This window comes from Parasteatoda tepidariorum, chromosome 8 (assembly GCF_043381705.1).
Source record: "Parasteatoda tepidariorum isolate YZ-2023 chromosome 8, CAS_Ptep_4.0, whole genome shotgun sequence".
Lineage (NCBI taxonomy): Eukaryota > Metazoa > Arthropoda > Arachnida > Araneae > Theridiidae > Parasteatoda > Parasteatoda tepidariorum.
The window spans coordinates 60,884,136-60,899,226 of record NC_092211.1 but is presented as its reverse complement, the minus strand read 5'-3'; the positions used below and the strand labels follow the sequence as shown (position 1 = coordinate 60,899,226).

Below are 15,091 nucleotides of genomic sequence, written 5' to 3'. Positions count from 1 at the left end.
ATGGTCCCGCAGTGAACTGATTGCTAAGACACGGTTCCCAGCAGATCACCGAAGTCAAGCATCACTGGCTGCGGTCAGTGTGCGAGTGGGTGACCACTTGGATCAGTCTGCGTAAGGACCGAGGGTGTGCGGTATTGGTCCTCGTTAAACTGTGCTACCTTAAAGTGCTCGACTTCGCGTGCAGGTCGTTGGACTACCGAAGCGGGGGTGCCATCCCCTCTGCAGAGGATCAAAATTGTGATGGCATGTCTTTGGATCATCCTCAGAGATGTTTCCCAGACCGTCGCCAATAGCCCATTGTGCAGCTCTAGGGCGACGTAAATGAACTACAACAACAACAATTGGACCTCACTATCTGTATTCATTAGGCTAATTTTTTTTTCAAGTAACGATGATTACTTTTCGAATCTAGGTAAACGTTTATTTCGTTAAGATTAACACATTAACAAAATGTTCTACCAAAAAGCTACAATAATTGTATATTATAAAACTAAAATGATCGATGTTTTTGTGGAAAATATTTACGTTTAAGATGAAATGAACAATAACGAATGAGAAACAAATTCGGGGTTTGGATAGCTGATCCTTCTACTCTTTTAAATAATTCGTTAAAAAAATAGTTCGTTTTTTAACAATACGTAATGGTAAACCTTTGACAAAAATTTGTTATTTACGCACATCCTTTCTGGACGGACAAATTTAAATTTACGGAAAATTTTCAGGATCCAGGCTAAAAATTACCCCTTGCGTTGGTAATTCCTAATCACAAGGCACTAGCTCTAACAAGGGATACCACGGGAGAATCCATTCATGGTAGATTTTGTTTCACCTCGATAAGTAATTAAAAATTTAAAGTATAGAAAAAAAATGAGTTAAGGTAAACCTAGAATAAATCAATAATTTTCAAATGCAGAAAAAAATTAAAAATATCAAAATGCAAACAAATTAAGACATTATTTCATTATGTTTATGTAGTATTGCCATATTAATCATAATAATTAATCATGCCATAATTTTATGTAAAAAAAAATTTTTTTCCTCAAAATTTGAAACTTTATGATTTACTCTAGTTTTACCGGTACTCACTTTTTTGCAGGCTTTAATACTTTGACTTAGAATCTTTATTAAACATATTTTTCATTATTTGTATACATTTAAGCCAAAATGAATGAAAAGTATTATATTTATTTTTTTAAATAATTTATGGTTACAATACTTTCAAGGAAATGAACCAGAAAGCATGGTAAACAGATTATAACTCTACTACCATTCTATTTGGTAAAAGGCATTGTCAATAAAATCTTAAAATTACCAAGTATGCATATGGTAAACTGAATGATATCATCTAGATAATAGTCTCGCAATTTCATCGTGGTTCTTCAGAGAATGGCACTTTTCTATTAAATTTTCTTTTCACAGTGGAATTTTTACTAAATGTGCGGGCAATAAGAATTATAATTCTTACGATCAGAATTTCTGATTAACTGTTGCCATAACGAACAGAACTATTATCAAATACGATTTTAAAACGATATAAAGTTTTGGAGTTAACTTCTAAAATTCTCTCTTTCTATTTTTTAATCAAAAATATTTTTGCCACGGAAATATGGTTTTTTTTTGCTATAATTTTTTTTCTTCGTATTTTTAAGGTTAATAGAGAATAACAAATTAGAATGGTCTATCAGTTGTTTAAACTCAGTTATTCGTAAAGACTAATCCAACTACATATTTGATTGATCTAGTTTAGCTCTAGCAGACGCGATTGAAGATGGTCTAATCATGGAGACAAAAGTTAGTAAAAGACACTCTTATTATCAGAATTTGTCTGATGTTCAATAAGTTAATGAACTGAAGCATTCAAAACGCTGAGTATTTATTGAAGTCTACAAGTAAACATTCCTTATTAAGAATTTTAAGGTAACGCTAGGCATTTTCCAGTTCTGTTGAATTCTTCGATTGGATTCAATTTTTCGTTTTTACTTGGATTTCGAATACAGGATAGGTGGCCAGCGCACACGCCTTTCACATTCCATGGACCACCACATTCTTCTCCTATACCCTGTAAGAAAAAAAGGTTATCAGCATTGTTGCAGCAAACGTTATGAATATTATAATATGGATGTAATGAATGAATGTTATAAGTAAGAATGCTTTGAGTTGTATAACACATCTGTATTATATCACATCTTGGCGTGTGAGTACTATATTTTTATAAGTATTATACACGCATGAATGATATAATCGTAATATAGTTATTGCCCTAATGTTGCCTCATATTATTACTTGTCATGAATATACATCACATAGCAATATACATCATAGCATTATGAGTATTACATTTTTATATTACACATTATGTTTCATCTTGAAAATATGAATGTTTCGAATATTATATTATTACACATGAATGAATGAGTCAGGAAATTTCTAACTTTGTGAGTATTATTTCATTATATTATGAATATTTCATTACTTTTGTTATGAATGCGTGAGTCAAGAATATTATAATTTTGTAAGTATTATTCCATTATATTATGAATATTTCATTACTTTGTTATGAATGCGTGAGTCTAGAATAATATAATTTTGTGAGTATTATTCCATTATATTATAAATATTTCATTACTTTGTTATGAATGCGTGAGTCAAGTATATTATAATTTTGGGAGTATTATACTATTATATCAAATGTCATAGTATTACGTAAGAAAGTATAATTTTTATAACGCATTATATAAGTATTATTAGTAGTAACATAGCATTGCATCATTTAAACATAACATTGCATTATTTTAACATTACATCATATTGTTAAACAAAATAGAATTAAACAAAAGGAGAGATAAACAAAGAAAAATAAGAAAAAATAATAAGTTTTATTTACTGAGCATAAGCATAGAAGCGATAAAATAAGTTGAAAATACGAAAGAAACAAGAAAAATACAGGAAGAGACATAATTTTAAAGAGAAGAAAAAATTAAATATTCTTAAAAAATATTTAAATTTTTGAAAAACTTTTTAAAAAAATTATTTTGAGTATTATGCTATAAAGGAGGGATTATTATACTTTTATACATATTATACAAACATGAATAAAATCCATAACATATAATACTATTATTATTATTAATAACACTATATGTAATGGATTTATTTATGGATGACAATTATATTAAGATATATTGCTTTGACTATATTAATACAAAATTAGAAAGCACTCTCTTTTGTGGATGTAATCGTGTGTGCTGATGACGAGAATATATATTTTCCTTATTTTGTGCCCTTCCTTGTGTTATATCACATTGTTATATTTAATATATACCTCCAATGAACGAGATTTTTTTAAATAAGTGTCACTTTCATTTACAAGCATAATTGTGCAAAGTGCAATTTTAGCATTTTTCCGTAATGATTCTGAAATAGCACTTGTTGTATTAGATAACTACAGATAAGAGTTGAACTTCTTCAACCTCTTAGTAAAAAGAAAGTAAGAATTTATTTAGAATGTTGTAGTCTCGCAACATTGATCATTTTCCAGAAACTATGAGAATGTTTTCATGAGCAGCTGCGCATTTATCATAATTTCTCTGACAAGGTGCTAGCCTGAAACTAAAATATTCGAAAAAATTGTCAGATTCTAGTTTTCTGCAACTTTCGTCAAGACATAATATATTTAAATAAGAGTTATGAATAATATATAAGACTTTCCAAAATTTAAAAAGACTCTTTAAAGTTTTTTTATTATTTGTTATTGTAAAGCTTTTTTACTGCGTGTGTTATCAACATCTATTCAAATTGAATTCTTGAAAAGTACACTGTAAAAACATTTTGTGTACAGTTGCTATCAAGTTTTTCGTAGAGGCAATCTAAATACATTTTTAAACACAGAACTGAGGCCGGGATAGCCTGGTCGGTAGGGCGCTGGGCCCATGTCCGAGAGTTCGTGGGTTCGAACCCCGCCGACCGAAGACTCCCCTTGTATTAAAGTAACTGATGCACGTTAAATCTGTCGAGTCGCAAAAGTTCTCCATGTTCCCATAACAAATCAATACCTCTGGGGGTACTGGATTGGAGATCGATCGTTCTCTGATTCAGGTCAAAATTCCGATCTGTGGATGAACGGATGTATGAATGGGTTCGCCCTATAAACGAGTGCGACGTATGGTGTGACAGAAGTCGAATTCTTGACCACAGATGGCGCCACTGAAAAACAAGAGCAATTGCACCCACTCTGCCTAAACAGGCATACGTCAACAAACACAGAACTGTAAATTGAAAAAATTATACAAAATTGACAAAAAAATTTCTCGAAAAAATAGCGCAAATATATTACTAAAAATTTACTTGTTTTATAAACAAAATGCTTTAGTAATGAAGCCATAGATTGATGCTAAATAAGCCATAAATTTAAGTCGTAAATTGATGCATAGAAATATGTGTCGTTAGTAAACAAAAAAGTAATACATAAATAAATAAATCAAACTATAAGAGTGAAAAAGCAAATAAAAAGTGTAACTACAAGCCATTTAAAAAGTTTTAGTTTCAATAACATTAAGAATGGGGGTAGCAACAGACCAGAATTTTTTACAGTGTATTACTGATGACTACAAGAAAAGAAAATTATTCTTAATTAAAAAAAAAAAAAAAAAACAATGATGCACGTGGTTATAAAGTAGACAGAAAAATTGGGTGAGTCTAGTGGTTTATTTCTTTGTAGGTTTAAAAGTAATGGTACTCTTATTGCACTGTAAAAATTTTGGTGTTTAGCTGCCACCTTTTTTGGTGTTGAGATGAACTAAAATTTTTTACAGTACATGTAGTCACATTTTTATTAACTTTGTCACTATTATAGATTTATTTGTCCATTTTTGCTTGTTTGTTTACTGACAATACAAATTTTCATGCACATTAGAATCGATTTATAGTTACAATGCAAAAACAATTCACTTAAAAAAACAATCACATTTTTAATATTATGTTTGCACTTATTCTTTCGAAACGTTATTTTGTCAATTTTTAATAATCCTTTGCAAGATAACGGCAGTTCTGTACTCAAAAATGTATTTAGTTTACCTCAAGAAATAAATGGTGCCAACTATACACAAAATTTTTTCCCAGTGTACTTATAGTAAAGTGAAGTTTACTTTATAACAGGCTGGACAGCATCCGCAGACATCAGTCGTAGTTCCACAAAATTTTTTTACAGTGTACTTATAGTAAAGTGAAACTTACTTTATAGCTGGTTGGACAGCATCCACAGACATCAGTCGTAATTCCACAAGAAAAAAAAATTATACAGTGTACTTATAGTAAAGGGAAACTTACTTTATAACAGGCTGGACAGCATCCACAGACATCAGTCGTAGTTCCATGTCGGCAAGGTTCCACCTCTTTGCAGAGGCTCTTATCACAATCAGGACAATCCAACGTCAAGCAGCTGCAAAATGATACACGTAGGTTAAAGACAGTGGTTGCGTATGTTTCTGTTCAAGTTGAAAGATAGTACCAAATAATTAAGTTAACACAAGTTCGATTCTATAGTTCCATATTAAAGTTGCCGAAAGTCCAATTGCATAATATAATATGGAAATTAGAAAAATGTTGTAAAAATATGTTTCCAAATCAACCCAGTTCAGTTATTAAAGTTTTGTTAAAGACTTAATATTATGCAGCGTTCAACTTATAAACTTTCTTTCCTACTGATAGAATCTTGAAAACGAATTTTCGAACAAGAGCACACAAATCTCTACTGCTGTTGTTTGCCTGATGATAATGGAGGCTTTAATCATTTTCGGACAAACATGATTAACAAGCATAATTTATTGAATTTTGACGTAAAAAGAAATTTATCGTCATTCAAAATTCCGACTCTTTTTTTTCTTCGAATAATTAGAGCAACGGTTCCCAAATGGTGTTCCACGGAACCCTAGGGTTAAAAAGTTCGCAGGGGCTCCGAGATCTAGGACAGTTTTTAACCAGTCATAATTTTATTTACATCCAATAAATAATCCTTAATTTGTTTAATATTTCGACTGTTTAAATGAAATTGTTTGTGTTAAAGGCCAAAAAAAGGAGAAGAAAAATTAAAAAAAATTTTTTTTTCTATAATAATTTATTGAATAAATTATAAGAACAATATTCATTTTTAAAAAAATTTATATGTATTGTTAGTCGAACTTTCCAAATCAAAATATAAAAAAAAAAAAAATTCAAGAATGAAGAAAGTTTCTTTGTAAGCTATTCTCGACATTTAGAATAGTGAAAACAGTAATTCAGCTTATTTTACTCTTTTTCAAGGTAAATGTAATAAACCAAGAACAAATTTAAAATTTAAAACATTTCATTCCTCACCTTAAATATTTACAAATTAATCAATAGTTTTTCTTTGGTTAGTATATTCACGGAGATACTATTTTTTTTTAACCATCGCTGAACAGCCGACCCAATTTTGTGTTTACGACCGACTATGCATGTTCAACTCCGTAGAAATGTAATTTTGAATCCAAACCAGAAGACAAAGGGAACTCCTGGATCAAGTATAGGGAGAAATTTGCCTTCGTAGAGGACTTTTTCATGGAACTATCCCGCATTTGGAGATGAAAACCTCTCACGTTTAGCCTGACTCCATGGGGACTCTAATCCATAATCCGTCAGAGGATATTTTACGTCAGCACGGTGGTCGGCGCGAACAAGGTGCGGAATTTCTATCGATCGGCTTGGGATTCAAACCCGGTTCTCCTCATTGGGAGGCGAGCACACTATCCTCTACACCACCACGGCTTTCTTTTCATACATAAAATCCGGGTTGCGAGAGAAGCTTGATCATTTAGGATTCCATAGTCAAAAAGATTTAAGAGCCGATGATTTAGAGCATGTAAATTCTACTTGGTGTCCTTTTCTACGGAGGACAATAAAAGTTCAAATCTAGTCAAAAAAGCTACAAGCAAACTTTATCAATAAATACACTAAATTGTGAATTGAAATTTAGATAATTTTTTTGGTTTATTTAGTGAGCTCAAATTTTAAGTAAAGTTCAGCGTTTATTGATATTGAAAATTACAATTGTTCTCTAAATGCTGTAAACAAAAAATATCTAACCAAGTTTCAAGAATAATTTTACATTGCGTTTTGTTGCATTTTAAAAAATACTTGATATTGCCCGATTCGGGTGTAAAGGATTTCAAATCTGAAATTAGTTTCGCTCCTAAAACTACAGATTTTTTTTTTTTAATGACATTACTGTCTATTTTTTTGTCAAAATGTACAAGTTAAACAAAAATTGTCAATAACGGGGGGGGGGGTGCGTGTAAATATTGCAACAAACGTTTAGGTGAGTTAGGCCTCATCATCAAAATAGATACTGCATAGGGGTCCATGGCCGGAGATATGTCATCGTAAGCAGCTAGGGGCTCTTAGATATTATGACATGTTCAGAGGCACAAGAAAAAACAGTAATAGAAAAAGCGCCTCTAGCTGGGTATGGCGATATTTGTGAGCTTGGGCTACTATAAAATTTTAATCCTGATGACGTTTTCCCTAGACGTTTTGAAATCATCTAGAAGTTTGTTGTAATATTTATGCGACCCCTGTAACGTTTTTAAACTTGTTCATTTCGACAGAAAGTAGAATAAAAAATGCTATTAAAAAATATTTGAAATTATTGATACAAAAATATATGAGATCTGCTTAAAATATCTCAAACAACAGAAATTTTTTTTCCTCAGTGTAATTTATTGACACAGGCTTCCTACGTGTCCAGGACTTTGATCATGGTGGTGCATCTACCGTTAACTGGCTGAATAAATTGCAGATGTTACCACATAATAAACAAGTTGTTTATATTTATAGACTTGTTTTGTTGTGCAGATTGCAAGTTACACGAAATACTTATGTATAGATAATTACAATGTTTATTACTTGGTAACTCCTACTATTTCTCCAAAATGCAACACCGCCATCATGTATGTCCATAAATTAAGATGACGCTTTGGCGAGATAGTTTAAGTATCCTAATTAAAAACAAGGATAATTCATCTATATGACTCACTTCGCATCATAAAAGATCGTTAATCCTGCAGAATTTTGTTTATATATTGTTTGGATGTATGAATGGGTCCACCATATAAACGGGTGTGGCAGAAGACGAATTTTTTTGCCAGAGATGGCACTACTGGTAAACAAGAACAATCGCATACCCAATGCTTTAATAGCCTACAACAACAACATTTAATATCGGTTTGGGTACTCATCGAGGGACCACGTGTTGGTGACTGCTTTTGTGAAATATCGCCACCATGAACACTGTATCCTATAATCGATAAATACTAATTTTAATATAGCAATTTATTGTCTAAAATATCAATATTTAACGACAAATCACAATATATTTCCAATTTAACTAATTAGTATTATTTTTACATTAGTCAATATTTTGATCACCCAAACAAAATTGATCGACACTCACAATAATATCGCATTCAGTAATACGCATGACGTATGATATTCGCGATATTATCTTTTCGATGCGTAACGTAATGGATAAATATAGCGATATTATGGTTTTCGATAATTATGGTTATCAATAATAATCACGATGTAACTGCATTCGATATTGATTTTTATGGTTAATAATCGTGATATTGTCATGCTCGATACATCTACCTGCATTGTCAGTAGCTGCTGACCCGTATAAACTGGAATCAAGCGTTTTTCATACGTGTTGGCGAACTTGGCATCATGGCCCCTATGACTGATAAAAACCTTCGATTGGTAAAACTAGCTAAGGGTATATTTATTATTCACAACGCTAATTAATTTCTCAGCTTTTTTAAGGGAAAAAAAAGTTATATATGTATGTTAATAGTGCTAAATTATTTCATCCGACTGCCAGGGTGGGCCCGGGCTTTCCTTTGAAATTATCCAACACGGGAAAACAGATTGATCCTAGAATAGCCCACCCCATGGAGAATTTTTGAAATCTCGCCAAACTAGGTTTCTGGAAGATATTTCGGGGAGATATGTTGGAAACTTATTGCAAGTTATTTTTTATTTTATTTCATTAATAATATTTTAATAAGTTTGTAATAATTTAAATTGTTTTTTAATAATAAAAAAACAACGTCGATCCAAGTAATAATCGCCAACTTGGCAAGATTTCAAAAAGTCGCCAATGGATGGGCTATTCCAGAATTTTACCCGGGAAAACTACTTTAACTGTTTCGAATAACAAATAATACAAGCTTCATTAAATAAGTTAGTGTAAGTGATGTTTTAATTATTAAAAAAAATACGATAAACTAATATTTATTATGAAATATATTTTTAGAAATAAAACTGTATTGCACAGAATGGGTCAAATCGTCTTTCTAGAGTTAGTTACAGTATGAAACCAAAACAAAAAGTTGCCGATGGCTGTAATTTTCATCACATGTTAAAGTCTCAAAATTTTTAGTGATTAATACTGTACAATTGTCATTCCTGGGTAAAATCAACACGAATTTTTTAATTACAATTGAGTTGGATTATTAAAATGTTAATCAAAGTAACTTCTATTATTCAAATTATGATGTCCTTTCTAATAATTTCCAGTTCTTGATGTTTTAAATAATGTTTCGATGCTTCATATAATTTAAGTGCCTCTTATAAGAGCCTTGTAATCAACTATAGCTCTAATAGCATTTGCAATTGCATTTCTTCTGACTTCGCCATTTAGTACAGAAATGACAGCGCATTGGACATCAAATGGCATAAGTAGGCGTTTTCCATTAATTACCATAAAATTCTTGGTTTCTTTGCCAAGTTTATCAAGCATGTCTAAAACCACAGAATCCATTATCTCTTGAGCTGTTGCGGATATGCTAGCCTCTTCATTCATATTACGCAGAACCTTACGGACATAACTTTGAAATGACAAATCGCGAACGTATCTGATTTGACTCCTTTTTCGTTTTTCCTTTGTAATATATTTATCTTCCATGCTCCGTTAAAATGTTTTCAACTTTTTTGAGAATGATTCAATACTATTTTCCAACAACATATAACAAGTTATTGATCATATAGAGTTTCGTTACATTTATTTGAATTTCGAATTAAACTCATTAATAAGTAGGACACAATATTTAATATTTAAAAATTTAGTCACTTTAATTGCTAGCTTACAACTTACATAGGAACAATATTTAATATTATGAAGGGAGTGAAAAATAAAGAATTGGTTACTTGCAATTCAGGAAGAAGGACATCACGGATACTCACACATGTGAACCAATGACGCCTGCGCCAGTTGCTTATAAACAAAATGGAGTATTAAAGTCGAGCTAAGTTTCTTCACATTACTGTCGTTAAACAGCTTACCCGACTTTTGGGTTTACGACTACTAATGTTCAACTACGTGTCCTTGTAATTTTGAAACCGATCCAGCTGACGGGGGAACTCCTGGATCAAGTAGTGGGAGAAATTTGCCTTCTTGGGGGACTTTTTAATGGAACTAACCCGCATTTGCCTTGCATGGAGAGGAAAATCACGAGAACCTCCCCAGGTTAGCCAGACAGCAAGGGGTCTCTAGCCCATGATCCGTCTACCACTGATGATATTTCTGAGCGATCACGGCTCACATAGGTACTTTTAACGTAGACGCACTCTGGTGGTCATGGTACAAAGGCAAGCAACGGAAATTGAATCTGATTCAGTGCCGCGTACTGAATCAAAGATTGGTCGTGCTCTGGTTCAGGTCAAAATAACGATCTGAGAATGGATTGATGGATGATTTGGGAATTTTTTCTCTCTGTAAAACGGGCTGTGACGTATGTGTGGTAGAAATCGAATTCTTGGCCAAAGAGGGCGTCACTGGAAAACAGGAAGAGGCGCATCCCTTTGCTTTAAAATAGGTTTGTCAGCATTGAATGTAGCATAAGACAATAATAACAAGCTAATGTTCTTCTTGGTTATTAAAGAGAAATTTAAAAGTTTGGAACTAATGGAAAACGGAACTAATTTCTCCAAAATAGAGATATCTGGTTTTACTCCACTACCCAACCTGATTTATAGATATTATAAATTTTAATGGAATAAAGGATAATATTTCTTAACGCGTTCTTAGAGATTATCCATTTTCTAATTAACCATTCAGCTGTTCTTAACTTATAAGAATTTGAACTTTTCAATTTAGAAAAACTTGTAGAAAAATGAAAGATTATGTTTATGAAAATTTAGAGGTCTTTATTATTTTGTTAGGTGTATTTTAAAAGTATAGAATTATGAATGAGTATCAACATTCAATATTGCATTAACATGCCGAATTCGAATCGTACAAGATAAGATGCCACTGCCTGATGCTGATAATGAGATCAAATAAAATGTGCCAATTCTTTCTGCGCCAAAACTCAGCCAGAGACGCGAAAAAAATATCGCCAAAGGAGTTAAATTCGAAGTGTATTTAATCGTAGTCGCGAAAACGCAAAATATTGTTATTAAAGGAATATATTTTTAAAAAAAATTTTTTTTTTTTCTTTGCGTTTTCTATTTTAATGAGCTCAATGGATTTTGCTAGTATAAGACGTCTTCTGTGATCAGTTGACTACGGTGATAGCATGATAATTTTAAATTTTGATCTCGAATGTTTGTTTGGGTTTACCGTGTCTAATTTTTGAAACCATTTTTGCAAGTCATCGAAAAAGAAACGTGCCGAGTAATAAAAATTAATCTAGTGAGTTCAGCCTCTGAATATCATTTTATTTGTGCAACAATGCCTATTTCAAAGTGAACATTTTCATTCCATATTGTAGGTGAATTGTTAAGAAAGAAATGTTTTTAATTGTTTCTTTACTAAACTTTAAGTCTGAGAGAAGAGAAATTCACAAATATAAATCAACATACCTTGAGATTAAAGCACTGCAGATGAGCAAATAAGTATAGGTCTTCATGATAGCCTGTTGAAACTGAAATAGATATCACGTGATATTATACGAATTTATGTGAAATATGACGAAATAGATTGCCGTCCTTTAAAATGTTGATCTTTAAGTAATAATTTCTCTGTTTAAGAAGTAACATTCTACTTCTAGGTAAATTTTATAACTATTACGGTCAATTCGTTAGCAATATGTCAAAATTAATAGCATTTTATTTAATTTTTCCTATAACTCCCTTTTATGCTTACGAAATCAGATACAAACCCCTATTTTTTATGATTAAACATGCCTTTTTTTCCCCAACGGATTTGGATTTCTAACCCCAAAAATATAGGGGGTAGATGCTGTCTGAGAAATATTGTCCCCATAGTTTGGTCAGGAGAGCAATCCAAAGTTTGAACCCCTTAATGCTAATTTTACTTTCTGAAAATTTCGTCCTACTTCAAGAATTTCGTAAATAAATTGAAAAAATTTCGCACACAATAATAAAATTCGTTTGCCCAAAGATAATTCCATGCAAAAAATTTATTTCAGTAACAATTTATTATTATTTTATTTAATAATAGTAAAATAACACATTGAACAGTAAGGTATACAATTTTTCACATCATTTTAAAGTATGTAATTTTACGTGGAAAATAGCAAAATTTGAGCGAAATCGGTTAAGTATTTTCTGAGAAATCGAATTTTAAGGAACTAACGATTTCCCAGGAACTAAAACTAAGAAAGAAAAAAATAACGCCAGTAAAGCGAAATTTTTTACCTAAATGAAAACCTAAAGAATAAATTAATAATTCTAAATGTTTGCATATTTTTATGTACCTATAAATGTTGCTTGGTAGTAACTTTTATAACATTAAAAAGATCAACTACGCACTCTTTTTCTTTCCCAACAACAGCGATTTTTCTTTATAATGATATTTTGCATAATTAACAAAGCGACCGTTAGTTAAAGAAAAAAAAAATTACAGTCATGAATTTATTGCTTCAGTCAACAGTTATGGAAATAGCTTATCCTCAAACTAAACTCTATGAAGTGCTATTTCATAACATGCTAGGGCTTTAAATACCCATGTTAATTAATATAAGTAACAAATATTCATTAAGACAGTTTTCATTGATTCAAAATTTTTGGATCAGAATTTAAAAACATACCTATTATTGTCTCCTTGCTTTAATAAGAAGAAACTGTGAATTAAGGTATATAATCTTTCACATAACTTTTCATGAGAATAAAACAGCTGATGCCAGTTAGAATAATAGATAATCTTTTAATCTTTATTTTTCTGCAAGCTTTGTTGGATAACTTGTGGCATATTGCTTCGTATAGTAAGGTTGTTGACACCTTATGTTAACGTATAAGAAATCTTGCATTCATAAATGCATTGCAATTGTATTTTAAATATTTGAAAAATAGTACTGTAATAATGATTATTTTATAAAAAGTTTTAAAAAAAAACGTATCAACACTCAATTTTTTAAGCAAATAAATTAATCGTAAAGAAGTATTAAAGAGTTTCTACTCAAAAATAATTGCGAAAAAGTCATAGAAAATTCTTTTGAAATGCATAAAAATACAATCACTTTTTGTTTTAACGCGTACAGCGCCCCTCTGCGGTAGTAAACTGAATGCGTCTCTTGAAAATGACGTAATTACTTTAATTGAAATTTTGAAACTATCTTTAATCATTTGTACAATTTTCATTACATTAAATGCTTAAAAGGATTTCAAAAGTTAAGGAAGCTATAATTAAATTTTTTCGATGAACCCAAAATAAATTATGTTTGTATTTAAATACTTACTTTATTTCAGTTTTTAAAATAATTTTTATGCAAAATAGATTATTTTTTTTTTTAAATATGACGCCCATATTTTATATGAGAACAGTTTAAAATGAATGGAATGGAAAAAATCCTAAAAACTTTATAGAGTGTCCAGCCTTATTTCAAATTTTTAATATTCTGGGCAAAAGGATTTTATTTTATTTATTTATTTTTTCTTAAAGTATCTATAAATATTTCCAAACTCATTTGGAAGTTTTCGGAAAATATGAACATATTTTAAAGAGAGACTAGTTTTAAATGAATGAAGAAGTACAAAAATCATTAAAAAAAATAGCAACGAGTATCACCTAATGTAAGCATTACACATACTTTGTTTAGTGCATTTGAGGCAAAATGAAAATTTATCGGAAAATAGGACGCCCAATAATTAAATATGGAATCGGTGTTAAATAAATGACGGTGAAAAATTATAAAAAATCCTAAAATGCTCACATTTGGGCTAACGAAACTCTGGTTTAAGTGTGTCCAATGATTTATGAATAGTGTATTTATATATATACATCAGGCCCGTAGCCAGGGGGAGACCATCAGGACAAATCCCCCCCCCTCGAAATTCTGGGATTCAAACTTTTTAGTCTTCCTTTGAGCCTCTCAGTAAAAACTTTGAAAAAGCATATTAACCAATGTGGTGGTAATGCAATGTACATCAGTCCATCCATCCAAAATGAATTAATAGAGATTTGTGGTAGCATTATCCAAGAGACAATTGTTGATAGAATCAATAAAACAAGCTGTTTTGCTATTCTTGCAGACGAAACTATGGGCATAACTCAAACTGAGCAGTTGACACTTTGTGCAAGGTACATCGATGTTAGAATTGATTTGCCAATTGTCAGAGAAGACTTTCTCCAATTCGTTCCAATTTTTGACTCATCTGGACGCGGAATAGCTGGTGTTATTTTAAAATCATTAAGAAATTTAGGAGTTAATGTTTCAAAAATTGTCGGACAAGGATACGACGGAGCATCTGCAATGCGAGGGGACTTTAACGGTGTTCAAGCAGCCATCAAACAATTACACCCAACAGCTATATATGTACATTGCTCCTCACACTCTTTGAATTTAGCAATTAGTCACTCTTGTAGTATTCAAGCTATTAGAAACTGTGTTGGCACAGTTAAAACAATAACAAAATTTATCAAATCGTCAGCCAAAAGAACAAAAATTTTAGAAGACATCATCAAAACGAATTTGCCGAATGAAAAATTCAAAAAAATAATATCTTTTCGCGAAACAAGATGAATAGAAAATCATGATGCAATCATTAGATTTGAAGAACTTTATCCAGAAATAATTCAACTTCTCGAAGAAGTAAAGGCTTCTGGAAACTGCGAAGC

At 31.2% G+C, this 15,091-nt stretch overlaps 1 protein-coding gene across 1 annotated transcript; it reads right to left on the bottom strand.

Moving 5' to 3' along the window:
* Nucleotides 1-1,856: 1,856 nt before the first annotated feature.
* LOC107449463 (venom protein 302-like) lies at nt 1,857-13,149 on the bottom strand. Its single transcript, XM_016064992.3, has 4 exons — nt 13,065-13,149; nt 11,875-11,936; nt 5,326-5,437; nt 1,857-2,059 (listed from the first exon to the last, which is right to left on the bottom strand). Exons 2-4 carry the CDS (start codon nt 11,919-11,921, stop codon nt 1,913-1,915), a joined length of 306 nt encoding a protein of 101 aa, XP_015920478.1. The 5' UTR covers nt 11,922-11,936; nt 13,065-13,149; the 3' UTR covers nt 1,857-1,912.
* Between the last annotated feature and the right edge of the window lie 1,942 nt (nt 13,150-15,091).

What these genes read in the sequence shown, in the direction of transcription:
- LOC107449463 (XM_016064992.3), bottom strand. Translation starts at nt 11,921, where the DNA reads ATGAAGACCTATACTTATTTGCTCATCTGCAGTGCTTTAATCTCAAG. An exon ending in TGCAGTGCTTTAATCTCAAG is followed by an intron (nt 5,438 to 11,874) that starts GTATGTTGATTT and finishes ATCATTTTGCAG; the next exon opens with CTGCTTGACGTTGGATTGTC. An exon ending in GCTGTCCAGCCTGTTATAAA is followed by an intron (nt 2,060 to 5,325) that starts GTAAGTTTCCCT and finishes TTTTTCTTACAG; the next exon opens with GGTATAGGAGAAGAATGTGG.